General features: G+C 45.9%; 1 protein-coding gene across 2 annotated transcripts in view; it reads left to right on the forward strand.

Moving 5' to 3' along the window:
• Positions 1–22431, forward strand: part of LOC134927227 (probable acyl-CoA dehydrogenase 6) — a 222066-nt gene that overhangs the window by 148862 nt on the left and 50773 nt on the right. For both annotated transcript variants that reach the window (XM_063921394.1, XM_063921395.1), the window contains exons 5-6: positions 3813–3919; positions 13347–13514. In XM_063921394.1, the coding sequence (XP_063777464.1) occupies positions 3813–3919; positions 13347–13514 (275 nt within the window). The remainder of the gene's footprint in view (positions 1–3812; positions 3920–13346; positions 13515–22431) is intronic.

The following is a 22431-nucleotide window of genomic DNA, read 5'->3' on the forward strand; positions in this document are numbered from 1 at the left end:
ACGGCTCGGTGAGACCAATTTTAAATCTGAAGTCTTTGAACACTTACATACAGAGGTTCAAATTCAAGATGGAGTCACTCAGGGCAGTGATCGCGAACCTGGAAGAGGGGGACTATATGGTGTCTCTGGACATCAAAGATGCCTACCTCCATGTCCCCATTTACCCTTCTCATCAAGGGTACCTCAGGTTTGTGGTACAAAACTGTCACTATCAGTTTCAGACGCTGCCGTTTGGATTATCCACGGCACCTCGGGTCTTTACCAAGGTAATGGCCGAAATGATGATTCTTCTTCGAAGAAAAGGCGTTTTAATTATCCCTTACTTGGACGATCTCCTGATAAGAGCAAGATCCAGAGAACAGTTAGTAGTCGGAGTAGCCCTATCTCAAGTAGTGCTACGGCAGCACGGCTGGATTCTAAATATCCCAAAATCGCAGCTGATTCCGACAACACGTCTTCTGTTCCTAGGGATGATTCTGGACACAGTCCAGAAAAAGGTGTTCCTTCCGGAAGAAAAAGCCAGGGAGTTATCCGACCTAGTCAGAAACCTCCTGAAACCAGGGCAAGTCTCAGTGCATCAATGCACAAGAGTCCTGGGAAAGATGGTAGCTTCCTACGAAGCGATTCCATTCGGCAGATTCCACGCAAGAACGTTCCAGTGGGATCTGCTGGACAAATGGTCCGGATCGCATCTTCAGATGCATCAGCGGATAACCCTGTCCCCAAGGACAAGGGTGTCTCTTCTGTGGTGGTTGCAGAGTGCTCTTCTTCTAGAGGGCCGCAGATTCGGCATTCAGGACTGGGTCCTGGTGACCACGGATGCCAGCCTGAGAGGCTGGGGAGCAGTCACACAAGGAAGAAATTTCCAGGGCTTGTGGTCAAGCCTGGAGACATCACTTCACATAAATATCCTGGAGCTAAGGGCCATCTACAATGCTCTAAGCCTAGCACGACCTCTGCTTCAAGGTCAGCCGGTGCTGATTCAGTCAGACAACATCACGGCAGTCGCCCACGTAAACAGACAGGGTGGCACAAGAAGCAGGAGGGCAATGGCAGAAGTTGCAAGGATTCTTCGCTGGGCGGAAAATCATGTGATAGCACTGTCAGCAGTGTTCATTCCGGGAGTGGACAACTGGGAAGCAGACTTCCTCAGCAGGCACGACCTCCACCCGGGAGAGTGGGGACTTCACCCAGAAGTCTTCCACATGATTGTGAACCGTTGGGAAAAACCAAAGGTGGACATGATGGCGTCACGCCTCAACAAAAAACTAGACAGGTATTGCGCCAGGTCACGGGACCCTCAGGCAATAGCTGTGGACGCTCTGGTAACACCGTGGGTGTACCAGTCAGTGTATGTGTTCCCTCCTCTGCCTCTCATACCCAAGGTACTGAGAATCATAAGAAGGAGAGGAGTAAGGAGTATGCTCGTGGCTCCGGATTGGCCAAGAAGGACTTGGTACCCGGAACTTCAAGAGATGCTCACGGAGGACCCGTGGCCTCTACCTCTACGAAGGGACCTGCTCCAGCAGGGACCCTGTCTGTTCCAAGACTTACCGCGGCTGAGTTTGACGGCATGGCGGTTGAACGCCGGATCCTGAAGGAAAAAGGCATTCCGGATGAAGTCATCCCTACCCTGATCAAAGCCAGGAAGGATGTAACCGTGCAGCATTATCACCGTATTTGGCGTAAATATGTTGCGTGGTGCGAGGCCAGGAAGGCCCCTACAGAGGAATTTCAACTGGGTCGTTTCCTGCATTTCCTGCAAACAGGACTGTCTATGGGCCTAAAATTAGGGTCCATTAAGGTTCAAATTTCGGCCCTGTCGATCTTCTTCCAAAAAGAACTGGCTTCAGTTCCTGAAGTTCAGACGTTTGTCAAAGGGGTGCTGCATATACAGCCTCCTTTTGTGCCTCCAGTGGCACCTTGGGATCTCAATATGGTTTTGGGGTTCCTAAAATCACATTGGTTTGAACCACTCACCACTGTGGACTTAAAATATCTCACATGGAAAGTGGTAATGCTATTGGCCCTGGCTTCAGCCAGGCGCGTGTCAGAATTGGCGGCTTTATCCTATAAAAGCCCTTACCTAATTTTTCATACGGATAGGGCAGAATTGAGGACTCGTCCTCAATTTCTCCCTAAGGTGGTTTCAGCGTTTCACCTGAACCAGCCTATTGTGGTACCTGCAGCTACTAGGGACTTGGAGGACTCCAAGTTGCTGGACGTAGTCAGGGCCCTGAAAATATACGTTTCCAGGACGGCTGGAGTCAGAAAATCTGACTCGCTGTTTATCCTGTATGCACCCAACAAGCTGGGTGCTCCTGCTTCTAAGCAGACTATTGCTCGTTGGATTTGTAGTACAATTCAGCTTGCACATTCTGTGGCAGGCCTGCCACAGCCAAAATCTGTAAAAGCCCATTCCACACGGAAAGTGGGCTCATCTTGGGCGGCCGCCCGAGGGGTCTCGGCTTTACAACTTTGCCGAGCAGCTACTTGGTCAGGGGCAAACACGTTTGCTAAATTCTACAAATTTGATACCCTGGCTGAGGAGGACCTGGAGTTCTCTCATTCGGTGCTGCAGAGTCATCCGCACTCTCCCGCCCGTTTGGGAGCTTTGGTATAATCCCCATGGTCCTTACGGAGTTCCCAGCATCCACTAGGACGTCAGAGAAAATAAGAATTTACTTACCGATAATTCTATTTCTCATAGTCCGTAGTAAATGCTGGGCGCCCATCCCAAGTGCGGATTGTCTGCAATACTTGTACATAGTTATTGTTAACTAAATCGGGTTATTGTTGTAGTGAGCCATCTTTTCTAGAGGCTCCTCTGTTTATCATACTGTTAACTGGGTTCAGATCACAAGTTATACGTTGTGATTGGTGTGGCTGGTATGAGTCTTACCCGGGATTCAAAATCCTTCCTTATTGTGTACGCTCGTCCGGGCACAGTATCCTAACTGAGGCTTGGAGGGGGGGTCATAGGGGGAGGAGCCAGTGCACACCAGGTAGTACTAAAGCTTTCTATTTGTGCCCAGTCTCCTGCGGAGCCGCTATTCCCCATGGTCCTTACGGAGTTCCCAGCATCCACTACGGACTATGAGAAATAGAATTATCGGTAAGTAAATTCTTATTTTTTCAAACCCAGCCTGTGACATGGCAGTTAGAAGCTGATTGGCTGGTACTTTATCTCCATCCAAGGTTTAGTAAATAGACCCTTTAATGTGGTAATGAGCTTGGCAAGTCTTTTTAAATTCCAAAATATTGCTTAGGTGCTGGGGGTGATGCATTTTTTTTATTATTAAAACAATCATGAAACTGTGTAATAATTGAGAAAGAAATAGGTTACAATAGTGAAAAAGAAATAATGAGATATGTTATCTAGGCTACATAGTCCGTAATGAAATACAGGGAATGGAAAGATCACTATAAAGAATTCAATAGCCATAATAATGAATTATAAATGGTAATAAATGGTAGTTCCCTGTGGAAGTTCTGACGCGTTTCACCACGTGTTTCTATTCAGGCGAAATCTCATAGGGTATGGAATAATTTCCCAGACCAATGTGTTTTCACAAAGAAACGATCTTGATAAGGCTGGTTATTGGAGATTTATATTTGCCTGTTGGCAGTTATCAGAGACAATTGAATATCCCAGGGGTTGGGTTAATTAGATGTGTAAAATGACAGCGGCTAATTGAGTATCCCCCATAATCTCCTTACAATTATACTGTCTAATGTGGGGCTGTAGAAGTTATGCAAGTAATAAGTATTGAGAGTTGCTGATTGTCTTAATTCTTGTTGTATGTTTGAAGGTTTGGCAGCGATGAATTGAAGCGCCAGTTCCTTGTACCAACGATAGCTGGAGATGTAGTCGCATGTCTGGGAATCAGTGAGGCCGGAGGTGGATCTGATGTGGCAAGTAGGTAAAGCGTGTAAGCCTGGAAGTCTGGATCACAGTAACCTAGTAGGTTATAACAGGGCATGTACCACCTACACACCTTGAAGGATGGCATTTTGTGGCCTAATCAAGGCCCAGATTTATCAAGAATTTGGGAGGGATAATTTGCACGGTGATAACGAACCAGCCAGTCAGCTCCTAATTGTCATGTGACAGGCTGTGTTTGAAAAATGACAGGAGTTGATTGGCTGGTAATTTATCACTCTCCAAGGCTTGATAAATGGGGGCCCAAGTCTATAATTTTTCATAGCAATATCACTGTACATAGGCCCTCATTCCGAGTTGTTCGCTCGCAAGCTGCTTTTAGCAGCTTTGCACATGCTAAGCCGCCGCCTACTGGGAGTGAATCTTAGCTTATCAAAATTGCGACCGACAGATTCGCAATATTGCGATTAGACCTCTCTTAGCAGTTTCTGAGTAGCTCCACACTTACTCGGCATCTGCGATCAGTTCAGTGCTTGTCGTTCCTGGTTTGACGTCACAAACACACCCAGCGTTCGCCCAGACACTCCTCCGTTTCTCCGGCCACTCCCGCGTTTTTCCCAGAAACGGTAGCGTTTTTTCGCACACACCCATAAAACGGCCTGTTTCCGCCCAGAAACACCCACTTCCTGTCAATCACATTACGATCACCAGAACGAAGAAAAAAACCTCGTAATGCCGTGAGTAAAATACCTAACTGCATAGCAAATTTACTTGGCGCAGTCGCACTGCGGACATTGCGCATGCGCAGTAAGCGGTAAATCGCAAAATAACGAAAATCGGCAACGAGCGAACAACTCGGAATGACCACCATAGTTCTTCACTTGTCTTTGAGGGTCAGTTCAGTTATGGGTCAAAATGCTTCGCGTCTATATAGTTGCCATATAGGGTACCCCAAGAATCACATCAAAATCATGGATTTTTTTACACAGCTCCGTGGAGGTGGAAAAAAAAAAATGTAACCTAGTAGCCATGCTGGGCCACTTTCCAGAACACGATCCTCACTTAATTGAGTTGGCCTCTTATTGTCATTTCATGCTCCAATCTTGAGAGAAGGGTTTATGTGGGTTTGTTTGGTCCAGTTATAAACGTGTGTAGTACAGTAGAAAGAGAAAAGACTTTGACACTTGTCATAATTTTCAATGTTTTTCTAGAATATCACTCATCTTAGGGGTCTATTTATTAAGCCTTGAGTGGAATTAAAGTGGACGGAGATAAGGTACCAGCCAATCAGTTCCTAACTGCCATGCCACAGGCTGTGTTTGTAAAATGACAGTTAGGAGCTGATTAGCTGTTACTTTACCTCCATCCAAAGCTTAGTGAATAGACCCCTTAGTCTGGATGATTTTAAATAGGTCATAAGGGAGAGGATCGTAGCACTGTGTTATGTGTGTCACTATTGTACTCTTAAATGTTTTTATTACATTTATAGAAATGTATACAGACAGTGCCCATGGAAGGTTTAGACAGCATCTCTTTGAATGTGTTTTGAAAATAATTAACTTTCTCTTACATCCTAGAGGATACTGGGGTCCACATTAGCACCATGGGGTATAGACGGGTCCCAAGGAGCCTTGGGCACTTTAAGAAATCAATAGTGTGCACTTGCTCCTCCCTCTATGCCCCTCCTGCCAGACTCCATTTAGAAAATGTGCCCGGAGGAACCGGTCACACTTAGGGAAGCTCCTGAAGAGTTTTCTGCATTTATTTTCTGTTTATTGTTTTCAGGCAGGACTGATTGGCACCAGACTGACTGCTTCGTGGGACTTAGGGGGGAGAACGGCCCAACTTCCTAAAGAGTTAATGGTCCTGTTTCTCCGCTGATAGGACACTGAGCTCCGGAGGGAGTCATTTGCGAGCTCCGCCACGGCGAGCGTACCCTCCCGCAGCATGCCGCCACCCCTAACAGTGGCAGAAGATAGAAGAGTGGTGAGTACAGCGCCGGCGTCCCGGTTAGCGGGTCGCCGGCGGGTATGGCAGCACAAGGGTAGGAGCGCAGCTATGAGTGCAGGCTGCGCTCCAGGGGGCTCAGAGGAAATACAGAGACGTGTGTCCCGCTGTGAGGGGCGCGCTGAGCCACCAATGCATACCCATACTGGCTATCATACCTAACAGGGGTTTAACCCTCTGTTAGACATAAAAATTACCTCAGGCCAGTATAAAAAAGCGGGAAGTCGAGCGCCATTAAGGGGGCGGGGCTTCACTATGAGCGGATCCAGCAGCTCACCAGCGCCATTTTCCCTCTGCAGCTTACACTAACAGGAATCACAGGGAAGCGCAGCTCTTCCACAAAGACTCCACGTCTCCTCAGCGGTACCAGGGGGTCTTAGAAGGGGGGGGGAGTGTTGTAGTATACTAAGTCCTATTAAGAGACTTAGTGTGGCGACCCAGACAAGTTTTACTTGGTTACAGGGGCGCTGTGTGGCTGGCTCCAATTTCTGTGTCTCCCTGAGGGCTCTGTGTGGTTTAAACTGTGTTTTCACCTTCTGTCTGTGTGTGTGTGTGTGTGTGTGTGTGTGTGTGTGTGTGTGTGTGTGTGTGTGTGTGTGTGTGTGTGTGTGTCCCTCCCTTCACGTTACCATTTCCAGGGACGGTGTTTTCTGCACAGCTGAATGTCTTTCCTCCCCCGAAGACTCACTACCCTGTACTCAGGATAGTGCACATTCTCAAGCTAGTGGGGCAGAACCCCCATGGTTAGCTTCCATTAAAGGGATGATATCTAATATTTCTACTAAATTATCCCATAATGAGAAAGAGGAATACAGACCCTGATAGAGGCTATCAAAAATGTCCTGCACATTCCTGACAAGATGGCGGAGATAGAGGAGGAATCTTATTTTAATGTAAAAAATAAATCCTCAGCTACTTTTCCTGCATCAAAGGATTTTAATGCCCTGTTTGAAGAAACTTGGGCTAACCCTGACAAAAAATTTCAGATTCCTAAAAGATTAATTACTTCCTTTCCCTTTCCTCTGGAAGATAGAAAGAAATGGGAAAACCCGCCAATTGTGGACGCATCGGTATCTAGGTTGTCACGTAAGATAGTCTTACCTGTTCCTGGGGCAGCATCCTTAAAGGACACAGCTGACCGCAAGAATGAGAACACTCTCAAACATTGTTGCTGGGGTGGCCCAGAGACCCACTATTGCTTGTGCATGGATCACTATAGCCATTGCAAAGTGGTCAGGTAACCTAATTGACGGATTGGATACCTTACTCAGGGGGGAGATAGTTTTACTCCTGCAGCATATTCAAGACTGCTAACCTTATGGTGGAGGCCATAAAGGAAATTGGTTTGCTCAACGCACGCACCACTGCCATGGCAGTGTCAGCACGCAGGGGCCTGTGGCTACGCCAGTGGACTGCGGATGCTGATTCCAGGAAAGGCGTGGAAAACCTACCATTCACAGGTGAGGCCCTTTTTGGAGATGAACTGGATAAGTTGATATCCAAGGTTACGGCGGGTAAGTCTACGTACTTTCCTTCCGCAGCACCCCAAGCTAGGAAAACCTACTCTGCTCCAACCTTGCTGTCCTTTCGGACAGCGAAATTCAAAGGCAAATCCAAAGGTTCTTCTACAGCCTTCAAAAGGTAATAGAGGTAAACACAGAAAACCAGCAGCTGCAGGTTCTCAGGAATAGACCTCCGGGTCTGCTTCCTCAAAGCCTTCAGCATGACTGTGGTCCGCACTGCCTGGAAGACAGGCAGGTGGGAGCTCGGTTACGTTATTTCAGTCACGTTTGGGCAACATCTTGCCAGGATCCCTGGGTCACAGACCTTATCACCCAGGGATACAGACTGGAGTTTCAGGAACTCCCACCTCACAGATTCTTCAAATCAGGCTCCGGAAGCAAGTACGACTTTACAGGCAGAAATTCAAAAACTGATGCAGACTCAGGTCATTGTCCCAGTTCCACTACACAACAAGGGTTACTACTCCAACCTGTTTGTGGTACCGAAACTGGACGGTTCGGTAAGGCCCATTTTAAACCTCAAATCACTGAACCCGTATTTAAGGGTGTTCAAGTTTAAGATGGAGTCTCTGAGAGCAGTGATCTCAGGTCTGGAGGAGAGGGAATTCCTGGTGTCTGTGGACATCAAGGATGCGTACCTTCATATTCCGATTTGGCCGCCTTATCAGGCTTATCTAAGGTGTGCATTACCAGTTTCAGGCCCTGCCATTTGACCTCTCCATGGCACCGAGGGTATTCACCAAGGTAATGGCAGAGATGATTTTTCTCCTCCGCAAGCAGGGAGTGAACATAATACCGTACCTAGACGACCTGCTGATAAAAGCACCTTCCAGGGAGAGGTTGTTGGACAGCATTGCCCTCTCAACCCGACTACTTCAGGATCACGGATGGATTCTGAACCTACCAAAATTCCACCTGGAACCAACACGGAGGCTTCCGTTACTGGGGATTATACTGGATATGTAGGAACAGAAGGTATTCCTTCCGTTGGGAAAGGCATTGGTAATCCAGTCGATGGTGCAGGATGTTCTAAAACCAGCCTAGACATCGGTACATCTATGCATTCGCCTCCTGGGGAAGATGGTCGCCTCTTACGAGGCTCTGCAATATGGAAGGTTTCATGCAAGGCCCTTCCAGCTGGATCTGTTGCACAAATGGTCCGGATCGCATCTTCACATGCACCAGAGGATACGTCTGTCGCCAAAAGCCAGGATTTCTTTTCTGTGGTGACTTCAGACTTCTCACCTGACCGAGGGTTGAAGGTTCGGGATTCAAAATTGGATTCTGCTAACCACAGATGCAAGCCTCAGAGGTTGGGGTGCAGTCACCCAGGGGGAACAGTTCCAAGGAAAATGGTCAAGTCAGGAAGCCATTCTTCCAATCAACATTCTGGAATTTAGGGCCCTTCTACAGGCATCGCATCTTCTTCAAGATCAAGCCATTCAGGTTCAGTCGAACAATATGACAGCAGTAACGTACAGAAACCGACAGGGCGGAACGAAAAGCAGAGCAGCAATGTCAAAGGTAACAAGAATTCTCCTCTGGGCAGAAAGACGCGGTGGCGCTGTCGGCAATCTTCATTCCGGGAGTAGACAACTGGGAAGCGGACTTCCTCAGCAGATGCGACCTCCACCCAGGAGAGTGGGGCCTTCACCCGCAGGTTAAAAGAATTTTTGTGAAGAAGTCCTTTGTGGCACTTCTAGTTGGACGGTTGCTGCCTTCTCAGTCCACAAATAAACCTAACCGAGAGGGTTCGAAGATTATAGAGAAAAAATCTGTGGTTGTGTGTACTAGATGGCGCTACCGTTCAAGTGGTCAAGGTGGTACGGAGGTAAAAAAACGTTATACTTAGCTTATAGTTGGTGTCTGGAGAGTTCCGCTTCTGGCGATCGGACAGGATGCTCCACCGTGCGTAAAAAATATATATAGAATATAATGTGTAGTAGAGTCTTTTTATCAAGTGATAAATAGATCAATGCGTAAATGTCCACAGGTACTATGGTGATGTTAGTGACTTTACACTCGTGATATAATTTGGGACATAAATCTCAAACAATAGAAAAGCTGGCATAAACACACCTTACTTACACAAGCAAGGGTATGAGAAAACCCATAAAGGTATCTTTCTGGATCCTGGCCAAACTATGTGGACATATAGTGCAGGAATTTCAAGGACAAGATATTCTTGATATATAGTGGGTAGGTAATTGCGTACCTAACACTCACAATAAAAGCTGATATGATCCTCATGTAGTGGTTTCTTTGAACGACGATCAAACTGCATTGATCCTCTCACACTGGTGCAATGGTTCAATCGGACATTGGGTTGCAGATTGCTGGCAAGTCTCGGCATGCAGGCAAGCTGGTCCTTCTGACTGGCAGGCTAGCCCAGAACTACTGGCTGCTCAGTGAGACGCTGAGCCCTCAAGCTGTTCTGTACCTTGTGCTGCTGTGCGCAATGTACTGCATCTCGCTGCTGGACATCTAGTGCATCCGGTGGCAACTGCTGCTCACCCTCTGATCCAGGCTCTCTCTTGGGGCAGTGCAGCAGGGGTGGTATTGTTCCAGGTCGAGGGACCCGCAAGCAGTGGCGGTGGATGCTCTGGTGACTCCATGGGTCTACCAGATGGTTTATTTGTTTCCACCTCTTCCACTGATCCCAAGAATTCTCAAAAGAATAAAAAGGGAAAAGGTTCAAGCAATTCTCATTGCTACGGATTGGCCAAGAAGGGCCTGGTACGCGGATACTGGAGATGCTTCTAGAGGACCCGTGGCCTCTACCTCTTCGAGAGAATCTTCTACAACTGAGGCCATTTGTTTATCAAGACTTACCATGGCTACGTTTGACAGCATGGCGGTTGAGCGTCAAATTTTAGCCCGGAAAGGCATTCCAGGCAAGGTTATTCCAACCCTGATCCAAGCCAGGAAAGGGGTAACGTCTAAATATTACCACTGTATTTGGAAAAAATATGTCTCGTGGTGTGAAAATAGGAAATTTCCTGCAGTGGAATTTCAGCTGGGATGTTTTCTCCTTTTTCTACAGTCGGGTGTGGATGTGGGCCTACGTTTGTGCTCCTTGAATGTCCAGATTTCGGCCTTATCCATTTTCGTCCAGAAACAATCGACTTCCCTCCCTGAGGTTCAGATGTTCTTGAAGGGGGTTCTGCACATCCAACCGCCCTTTGTGACTCCTACGGCTCCTTGGGATCTGAACGTGGTGTTGCAGTTCCTACAATCGGAATGGTTTGAGTCTTTACAGGAGGTTGACTTAAAGTTTCTTACATGGAATACTGTTACACTGTTGCAAGACGCGTGTCGGAACTGGGGGCGTTGTCTCACAAAAGCCCCTATTTGATTTCACATGAAGATAGAGCTGAACTCAGAACTCGTCAGCAATTTCTTCCTAAGGTGGTGTCTGCGTTTCATATCAACCAACCTTTTGTGCTTACGGTGCTTACTGACACATCTGCTACCTCAAAGTCCTTGGATGTTATGAGGGCTTTGAAGATCTATGTGAAGCAGACAGCTCATCACAGGAAATCTGACTCACTGTTTGTTCTCTATGATCCCAAGAAAAAGGGGTGTCCTGCTTCAAAGCAGTCTGTTGCTCACTGGATCATGCTTACTGTCCAGCATGCTTATTCTTTGACAGGATTGCCGGTTCCTAAAGTACAGGCCCACTCTACTAGGTCGGTGTGTTCTTCCTGGGCGGCTGCCCGGGGTGTCTCAGCTGTACAGCTCTGCCGAGCAGCTACTTGGTCAGGTTCGAACACATTTGCTAAGTTCTACAAGTTTGATACTTTGACCAAACTTCAGGTCCTCAGAGGCCAATCAGTTCTGCAGGAACCTCAGCACTCTCCCACCTGGTTTGGGAGCTTTGGTACCATCCCCATGGTGCTAATGTGGACCCCAGTATCCTCTAGGACGTAAGAGAAAATAGGATTTTAAGTACCTACCGGTAAATCCTTTTCTCATAGTCCGTAGAGGATACTGGGCGTGCGCCCAGTGCTTCGTTTTTCTTGCACTGTTAATTTAAGTAATGTTGTTGTTTCAGCTGTTGCCGTTCCTGTTCAAGTTTGGTTAACATGGCTTTCCTCTTGTTTGTGTGTGCTGGTTCGAATCTCACCACTGTTCTGTTACATCCTTCCTCAGGATATGTCCGTCTCTTTGGGCACAGTTTCTAGACTGAGTCTGGTAAAAGGGGCATAGAGGGAGGAGCCACTGCACACTATTGATTTCTTAACGTGCCCAAGGCTCCTATTGGACCCGTCTATACCCCATGGTGCTAATGTGGACCCCAGTATCCTCTACAGACTACGAGAAAAGGATTTACCGGTAAGTAATTAAAATCCTATTTTCTGGGGAAGAAAAGGCATTGCAGACCAGAGAACACCCACGTGAGCCTTCTCCAGCCCACATCCTATATAAACATATTGCCCCATAATATTGTATCTTGTTCTTGCATGTCGGCATAAAATTAGGCCCCATCTACTCCTAAGGTTAACCTTCCCAGATACAGCCAATGTAATGCACTAATTCCATGATGGTTACCCAAAAATAGACACTAACTGCATATCACAAAGTTATTATTTTTTATTTTATTTTTTTCATTTTATTAAGTAATTCATTCATTTATGTTATTAATTCATGTATTTTTTTTTGGCACATCCTTGTGCATTTGTTTTTAGAATTATGAACACAAGTCATCTCTATAACTCCCTGCAATGTTAACACCATTTAAAAACAAATTTGAAAAGCCATTTGCTGCTGAGACGTTAATTGTTTTTTTTTTTTTAGTGAGTGGCAAGTGTCACAACGCAGCAATAATGTGGAGTGGGTTTTCCATTGTAAAGCAGAAACACATTTTAATTAAGTCCTGTCATTCGTTTCTCTAGTCACTGCTTGTTTAGTTGATGGTAATTTGCATGCAAATCGATGAGAGAACGGTGTCAAATGAAGGATTTCTGTTCTGTCACAGTAAAAAGGATTCTAACGAACATATTCCTGAAGTACTTGTAACTACAACAGGTTTCAGACATGGAGTCAGTCATGTTATAGAATAGGGATCCGGTCGGGTTCCCGGCTGTCAAAATACCACCAGCGGAATCCCAGCCCAGATCAGAATACCGGCGCCGGCATCCCGCAAAGGATGAAATGCTGGCACCGGGATCCCGATTAACGGACTACCGGACTGCCGGAGAGGTAAGTCGCAGGGGGATTTAGGTTTAGGCTGCGGGAAGGGGGGGGTAAGGTTTACTTTAGGCACCACTGGGGAGGGTTGGAGCTAGGATGCAGGGTGAGGGTTAGGTTTAGGCTGCAGGAAGGGGGGGGGGGGGGGGGGGTTGGGTTAGGCACCACCGGGTGGGGGCTAGATTTAGGCTGAAAGAAGGGAGTGTTAGAGGGGGTAAGTTAGAATTGTTTCCCACTTGTCGGTAAATTGATGCCGGTCGGTATTTTGACCAACGGCATTTCAGCCACAACCCATAGAATACACTTCTCTGTTCAATCATCAAACTTGCAGGTAAGTATTATAGGGTAAACTTTACTGTGAGCCCAGTGATAACACTTCATAACTTAACATGGAGGATTAACAAACATGATGGTTCTTATTTCCCGTCAAATTCTATGTTTCTATGTTTGTTTCTATGTTTATTTCTATGATTCAAGAGGACAGTACAAACTACAGCAAAGAGAGACTACAGATGTGGCAATTTAAGATACAGCACCACCTACTGTCCCTTCAGTATAACTTCTTGCTGTTAGCAAATTGTATATTTAGGGTCTGCGGACCCACTATCTCACTGCAGTTCTGTCGCTGGGTGTTCTGTATTTCCCTCACTGTTCCTTTGATTAGTTGTTTACTTTATAACTCACCCCATGTTTACTGGCAAATGTCATTCTTGTTGTATAATGTATTGTCATTCCTTTTTAAGGTATTAAGACTAATGCTGTGAAAAAAGGGGACGATTATGTTATTAATGGCAGCAAGATGTGGATCACAAGTGGCTGCCAGGCTGACTGGATGTGCCTTCTCACCAATACAAACACAGGACCCCCTCACAAAAATAAGTCGCTCTTCTGTGTCCCCATGAAGTCACCCGGTAAGTATCTCATTTTAAAATCAGCTATGGACCGTCGTAGTTACCAGGTTACACAGTGCCTCATATAGACCCTCACCAGCCTCTGTACTGAACAGAATTATACCAGGCATGGGTCAGGAAGCGAGTGGATAAAATGGTGGCAGATATGCAGCACCCAGGTATGAACCGCTTCCATCAGGCATACGCTACAGGTTGACAATGCTAAATTCCTTTGTCGTATAAACAACCCTTTATGAAGTCTAAGAACACTGTACGCTGTTTGCTTAAGAAGTACCGTAAGGGTACGCTATCTGCGTAACGATCGCTCAGCCGTAGGCGAGACGCTCAAGCGTCACGTTCGCTCGCGGCCCAGTGATCACAGGACACGTTATTGGTTATGACTAGAGTAATGATTCGCTATGGCGTAGCATACGCTCGAGACCACGAGGAGGTCACCAGCGGCGCAGACGCTCACAATGCTATACCTTTATGTCTAAACCTTATACCAATGAAATACACAGAATACCTTAATGTGAATACAGGGTGTAAGTGCAACCTTGTGTAACCTGACTAACTACAAAGCTGCTTGAGCGTCACCGACGCTCAAGTGAACACTTAACACTATAGAAAATACACAGATACTGGTTTAGGGTCCGAAGCCTATTAACTGTATTATATCTAATATACTTGTAAAAAGGGGATAACAGTACAAATGATACACTACAATATAACAGAGACTTCCTAACCAAAATACAATACTATCTAATACAATTCAATACTAGTCTAGGGGAGATGTGAGAGAAAAGAGAAAGGAGAGAGAGAGAGAGAAATGGAGAGAGATGAGAGAAATTGGCTCACAGTAAGACAATGATTACGGAGAGAAACTTACGCACAAGGGTAAACGATCGCATGCGCCTGGACATCCAGCACCCGATTTTCAGCAATGAGAACCGTTGAAGAGTGAGAGCTGGATGTGGTCGGCCTGCCTATTTATGCCCCACACACAATGCAATCTTACAGTCCCTACAATCCCATTGTCCATTGGACGTCGGAATTCGGCCCTGCATCATAACAAAAGGTCATAGGTTGATTCATACAGGTGGGCTGTGACGATTTCAAACAGCTCAGGTGGGTGGGAAACTAGGTTTCCCGCCGCATACCTGAGTATGAGTAAATAATAGAAATGGACATAAACTTCTTATGTTCATAACTATTCGCACGAGCGATTAATACGCTCCAAACCAACACCGGAATATTGCTAATTAAATACTCTTCCGATGGGTACCAAACACTGCTGTATGACTCTTGTTAGACCCTTCGTATAACACAAAGAGGGATTCCTCAGCTCATGGACATTCTATATTAACCAAACTTTCAGAAACTATCAAAGGGACCATGATCTACAAACTACATTAATTATGAAAATATGTAACGAATGAGTCGCACGCTACGACTACATAAACTCTACCGTAAATACGCATACCGCGCCTGCGAGTGCACGCTATTGCGGGTATGCGCCTTCACGGGAGAGCGTACGCATGCGCAGCGCGGACCAGTGTGCGGTGCAAATATGGCAACGTGCATAGAGACATTTTTCTGACTTTGACAGTCCACCCTTTGGCAGTCAATAATAACTGCCACCTTCTAAAATATTTAAGGAGAAAAATGTAAGTCAGGGGTTAATTGATTTCCATGGTGGGGTAAGGAAGAAGAGAGGAGTAGGTGTGAAAAGGGTATGACCTAGTGAGAAAGTAGAAGCATGTGTGTACGAGTCCATGTTTGGAGGGTCATGTATCATCGTGCCGTACGTGTGGTAAATCAAGCTTCGAGGTATTGCGAAGTATACATTTGAATTCCTTCTTATCCCGTATTAAGGGTCTGTGGATGGGCTGTCAAACTCTACCGAGCTCATTTCGGCTTTCAGTTGTAACAAAATGGGGATGCACATTTTAGTTGATGATACATGAATGGGGGAGGTATGTGGTTGCTGATATCTGTGCCTGTATTCCCTATCGTCTATGTGTGTCATTACCTGAGGGTTGTAGAGATGAAGATAAAGAACACTTATGGAAAATGCAATGATATTCTATGTCAGGGAAATGTACATCTGTCGTTGAAGTTGTGTTCGGTATCTGTTGAGAGTCGTCTTCTTTGCGCTGTATTGCTCCTTGGGCATGAGCAAATAGCTTTGTCAGAGCCATCGGATTTACAAAAAAATGTTGGGCTAGCGTGAGTTTAAAAGTACTAGGGAAACTGGGGATCCATGGCAAAGTTCATCAAGTGTCCATTTCTCAAGTGGTCAAAATCCTTCTTTGGTGCTTGTCTGTTGTCTGTATAGCGTCTCGTCAACTTCCTCGTCCTAGGGGGTCTTTGTATCTTGGAGAAAAGCAGAAAAACAGGTGAAAGAAACGGACCGTATAATCGCATTTTCATCACATTCTGGTTTCTATCATTGGGTCATAAATCAAATCCAGGTTAATTACGGTTTCCTCACTCCTCAAGCTCATCACTTTTGTACTTTGTTTGCACCTCATTAAAGCCTGCCCGCATCTAAATATCAATCCAATCGATATAATGACACCCAAGATACATAGTAGAAACTTTCCAACATCCATTATGACTCCTTGAGCCCAGTCTCCTAAACCGGAGAACCAATTTCGCGGGTTCAACCATGACACCCAACCAGTCAGCTCATTACCTACAGCAGCAAGGGTGAGATTGTGTTTTCGACGAAATTCCCACTTCAATTGGAGAATATCATCCATCTTTTGGTCTATGACCTCTACCGGATCCTCGGTGCTATTCGTGATATAAGTGCAACACTTTATGCCGTACTGTGTTGCCAGTGTAACACAATATCCGCCTGTTACTGCTGTAAGATAATTAAGAACCATCCTATGCTGAACTAGTTCTGTTTTGTAAGCTTGAAGTTCTCTTCCAGTGTATCTAAACGTGTCATCATACATTTCAGTGATATTATCTAACAAATTGGCGAGTGCGGAAATGTATCTATAATTCATCACTCCTCGAGCGGTGCGAGTGAAATCTAACGCTACCAGAACCTGGATCCCGGTGGATTCATGGATAAGATCGGAGGCCGGATGCTCTAACCTTTCTGACAGTTGTCTTTTAACTCGGTGCTCGTAATGAGTGTGAGTATAAGGAGCTTGGGCACCACGGTGTATGTCCTTCATTTTGTCATGTGTAACAGTCATCACTTCAGGCAATACTTTTCCAATATAACACAATCCTTCAGAGTTTGGGGCAAGCCATTTGTACGCCTTTCTCCCGCATATGAAATATGCATCATCGGGGAGAACATAAGGGACGGAGAAGGACATGACCATGTTACAAACCTTCCAGGTGAAATCTCCTGACCCTAATTCTTCCATCTGCTTAATGCACGTATCAGTTTGTACGATATGTGCACAGTATCCTGGTGATACCTCTCCAACTCTAGTAATCCTATTTCCTAAGGTATATCGATACCGAAAAGATTTTCCTCTACTGGCTATGTGGCGTACCAGCTCTGTATCTGTAGGCATTCTATCTGCTCTGTGTGAAAAGGTCATGGTAAGGTTGCTCCATGACACTTCCCAATTTCCCGGTTTTCTGGGATTGGAGATATTGAAACATAAGAGGGACCTATCCACATGGTATTGGTGGAGCTTCAAACTAGGAGGGCTGGAGATGTTAAACCTCCGGTCCACCGGTCTCCCACCACTTAGCTCAAGTACCTCCCCTAGCGTTAAAGGAAATGGTACTAGCCCTGATTTGCTATGACCCTGAGGTACTTGAGAGCATACCCAACAATCTGTTTGGTTTAGCACGTTACCCACTAAGGAGTGATAGTCACTCAATGGATGCCGGTCCATATGGATATTAAAACTGGATTGGCATTTCTTTATGCATCCATCTTCAACCAGATTATCACAGAGCCTACAGATACAATTTTCTTCAGCTAACAATCCATCACAATTTCTTCTATCGGATCGTTTTCTGATACTCGCCTTTGCTTGTTGGTTTGGTTGATCTTGGAAAACTACGCCTCCATCATCATAATCGGAACCCATTCCAGAACCTCTCTCGACCTCTATGGTACTCTCGCCGGAACAGACTGCTCTGGTCAATATCATGGTTAACATCAAAATCCGGATCACAGTCTCTTGGGGCAAGTCCATCTTTGAGGAGGAAATGGAGAAGAATGAGAAGGGGGAAGAAGAAATTTTAAGGGAGAGGGGATGGGAAGTGGAGAAAAACAATAAAAGGGAGAGGGAAGTCGACAGCTGCTTTTGGTCTTCAAGGCTCAGGTGCCGCCTCAGTCCTCCTGGAACAGACACTCCAGTGATACAACCTCTACCGTCTGTTCCTTATCACGGGACTTCTCTGGATCAGCAACCTTCTTGCAGTGGGATGAATGGACCCAAGTCTCTCTCTCAGCAACCTTCAATGCTGTGGTGCTAGTCAATAAGACCTGGTATGGTCCTTCCCATCTATCAATAAGACAACCTGAGCGTAGAAAATTTCGTATCATTACATAATCCCCAGGTTCAATGTCATGACAATTACTATCTGGTAAATCAGGAATCACCAACTTCAGATTATCATTTTGATTCCTCAACTGTTTACTCATGTTAATCAAGTACTTTACAGTTACTTCATTGTTACATTTCAAATCTTCCTGAGGGTTAATCATGACATGCGGTTGTCGACCAAACAGAATTTCAAAAGGGGACAGATTAAGAGGGGACCTGGGAGTGGTTCTGATGCTATACAAAACAATGGGTAAAGCTTCTGGCCACGTCAATCCTGTCTCTGCCATTACTTTACTCAATTTATTTTTAATAGTGCTGTTCACTCTTTCGACCTTCGCGCTCGCCTGTGGACGGTACGGAGTGTGCAGCTTACTATCAATTCCCATCAACTTACACATTCCTTGAAAGACATCACCGGTAAAATGGGTACCCCTATCACTTTCAATGATTCTAGGGATACCATATCTACATACAAATTCCTGCACAATTTTCTTAGCTGTAAACATAGCGGTATTTGTAGCTGCTGGAAAAGCTTCGACCCAATTCGAGAAAACATCTATACAAACAAGTACATATTTCAAATTTCGACATGGGGGTAATTGAATGAAGTCGATTTGTATTACCTGGAAAGGGCCGCCGGCAGGTGGGATATGGGATGGTTCTGTAGGTATTGCCTTTCCAATATTCTTTCTCAGACAGGTAAGGCATGACATTGCTCTTTTACTCGCATGAGAGGAGAATCCTGGGGCGCACCAGTATGCTCTTACCAATTTGCACATCCCCTCCTTGCCTAGATGAGTCAGCCCATGAGCTGCTTCAGCCAGACATGGAAGGTATGCCCTGGGGGCCACTGGTTTACCATGTCCATCCGTCCAGAGCCCTGAGGACTCCTGGCCATATCCCTTTGCCTTCCAGACTGCTCTTTCCTGTGTGGAACACAAATTCTGCATCTCACACAACTTTTGTGTGTTGATGGTATTAAATACCATCAGTTGTGTGGTGTCTGTCTGTATGGGGGTAGCAGCTGCAAGCTTTGCGGCTTCGTCTGCTCGGCTGTTACCAAGGGATACTGGGTCTTGGCTATATGTATGTGCTTTACATTTGATAACAGCCACTCTGTCGGGTTCCTGTATCGCTGTTAGAAGCCTTTTTATATATGCTGCATGCGCTATCGGTGTACCAGCTGCCGTCATGAAATTTCTGAGGCGCCATAGGGCTCCGAAATCATGTACTACCCCGAAGGCGTATCTAGAGTCGGTGTAGATATTGGCTGACTTACCCTTAGCCAATTCACATGCTCTGGTTAGGGCGACCAGTTCAGCAACCTGGGCTGAGTGAGGTGGGCCTAGCGGTTCCGCTTCTATGGTGTCTTGGTCATCTACGACTGCGTATCCAGTACACAAGTCTCCCGAGTCTGACTGTCTATGACAACTACCGTCAGTGTAGAACGTGAGTTCTGCATCTTCCAGTGGATTGTCACTGATGTCAGGCCTTGCGGTAAAATTTTGGGTCAAATATTCCATACAATCATGTGTATCTTCCTTTGCATTAAATCCTCCTTCCCCATCACTCTCACCTTCCACCCTTTGTGTCTGACCAGGCACACCTGGTAGAAATGTTGCAGGATTTAATGCGCTGCATCTCCTTATGGTGATGTTTACTGGGGCCATTAATGCCAATTCCCATCTTGTAAACCTTGCTGATGAGACGTGTCTGGTTTGGGCAGAATTCAATAAGGCAGATACCGCATGTGGTGTATGGATTGTGAGGTTGTGGCCTAGCACGACATCTTCGCTTTTTGTCACTAGCAATGCTATCGCCGCCACGCTACGCAAGCATGTGGGGAGGGATCGCGCTACCGTGTCTAGCTGGGCGCTGTAGTATGCAACTGGCCTGCTGGCGTCACCGTGTTTTTGGGTTAGTACACCTGCTGCGCACCCAGCACTTTCTGTTCCGTATAGTTCAAAGGGTTTCCCATAGTCTGGCATACCTAGTGCTGGTGCCTGCGTTAGGCACTGTTTGAGTCTCTCAAATGCTGTTTCGGATTCGTCTGTATGCGAAATCCGATCAGGTTTGTTTGAAGAGACCATTTCCTGCAAAGGTAACGCCAATATGGAAAACCCTGGGATCCAATTACGGCAATACCCACACATTCCTAAAAACGTCCTGATCTGTTGCTGGGTTTGTGGCAGTGTCATGTCTCTAATGGCTTGGATTCTATCAGCGGTCAGGTGTCTCAGTCCTTGTGTTAGACAGTGTCCCAAATATTTTACCTTAGTTTGGCATAATTGTAACTTGTCTTTGGAAACCTTGTGACCTGTGTCTGAAAGATGAAACAGGAGCTGTTTCGTATCCTTCAGAGATGCTTCCAGTGAATCTGAACACAGTAATAAATCGTCCACATACTGTATCAATACTGATCCACTGTCTGGTTGGAAAGACTGTAAACAATCATGCAAAGCCTGAGAAAATATACTTGGACTATCTATGAAACCTTGGGGTAACCGAGTCCACGTGTATTGGACTCCTCTGTATGTGAATGCAAACAAATATTGGCTGTCAGGGTGCAGAGGTACCGAAAAGAAAGCGGAGCAGAGGTCAATAACAGTGAAAAATTTGGCAGTGGGAGGAATTTGCATTAGGATGACAGCTGGATTAGGCACTACGGGGAACTGACTCTCAACTATTTTGTTAATCCCCCTTAGATCCTGCACTAGCCTGTAACCCCTCCCCCCACTCTTTTTAACAGGGAAGATGGGACTATTGGCTGTGCTGGACGTTCTTACCAGAATGCCCTGTTGCAGCAAGCGTTCTATTACTGGGAAAACTCCTAACTCCACCTCTGGCTTCAGAGGATACTGTGGGATTTTTGGAGCTATCCTACCATCTTTTACTTGTACAACTACTGGAGCTACGTTTGCCATTAATCCAGTGTCCTGTCCATCTTTTGTCCAAAGTGACTCTGGTATCTGAGATGTCATCTCTTCTACTTGGGATGGATTCCTATTTGTCATAATGGAATGTGACATTAATTTTGATGGGGAGTCTAACATGTCTCGTACCTCCTGAGCGTGATTCTCAGGTATGTCCAAGAATACACCTTCAGGAGTACAATAAATGACGCAACCCATTTTACATAGTAAGTCTCTACCCAGGAGATTAGTTGGTGCCGATGCAGCCAGCAAAAAGGAATGCTTGGTATGCAAAGGCCCTATTGTAATCTCGGCTGGTTTGCTAACAGGGTAGTGCTGGACTACCCCTGTTACTCCCATGGCTGGAATTGTCCTACCAGTGGTTCTCATGCCCACTGTCGAATTTATCACTGACTTGGCCGCCCCTGTGTCTACAAGAAAGTTTAAAGTTTTACCAGATACATTGATTGCAATCTCTGGTTCGCTTCCAAGACTGGCAATCAATTTAACTGGGTGCAGATTACAGGTATGGCCACACCCCTATTGGGTATGCTGACCTCCCTGAATCCCGCTGGCAGCGACTACTTGTGAGGGGGTTAGCTGGGAACTACCAGAGGCATGCCAATCTCTGTTCGGGGGATATCTTTTTGTTTCCCCTGTATGTGGCTCAAAACTCCGCCTCTGTGGACCCTGCTCCCAATGTCGTGTGTCGTGTCGTTGTCTAGGGGGTTGAAAAGATCTTTGTACACTCTTTGTTTTACATTCTCGTGCATAGTGTCCCGGTCTGTTACAAGAAAAACATGTTATTACACTTGCCTTACCCACAGGATTCGGTGGTACATACGCCGGCTGCCTTGTGGTCAGCGCCTGTATACTTACGGACATCAACTTATCACTTTGCGACTCCCTGTGCCTAGTGATGTTTCTGTCGTGATCAATAGCAGCCTCTCTCAATGTGGACACTGACAGACCTCGCCAGCATGGTTGCGTGGTCTGTACCCTAGCTTTTAATGTTTCTTTTAAACCATCCATCAGTACAGATACTGCTACTTCTCGGTGGTTTGGGTTGGTCTTAATGTCTTCTATACCAGTGTACTTTGCCATTTCTAATAGTGCCCGGTGAAAATATTCTGTTGCCGTTTCGGACTCCTTTTGCTTAATGGAGAATATCTTGTTCCATTTAACAACGGCTGGGAAATACTCTTTTAGCTGTAAATTTATCCTTTTTACATTATCCTTGTTGTACACGTCTGTAAGCGGTACATCTTTATCCAATGCACAGTCAGCTAAGAATTGAGTTGCGTCGACATTGGAAGGTAAACAAGCTCTTAGCAGTATCTGCCAATCCTTGTTGTTGGGTTCTACAGTGTTGCCTAGATCCCTGATGTATTTTTGGCTAGCAACTAAGTCCTTCCTGGGGTCAGGAAATTCGGACACTATTGTTCTTAATTCCATTCGGGAAAATGGAGTGTACATGGCAATGTTCCTTAT

This window comes from Pseudophryne corroboree, chromosome 5 (assembly GCF_028390025.1).
Source record: "Pseudophryne corroboree isolate aPseCor3 chromosome 5, aPseCor3.hap2, whole genome shotgun sequence".
NCBI lineage: Eukaryota > Metazoa > Chordata > Amphibia > Anura > Myobatrachidae > Pseudophryne > Pseudophryne corroboree.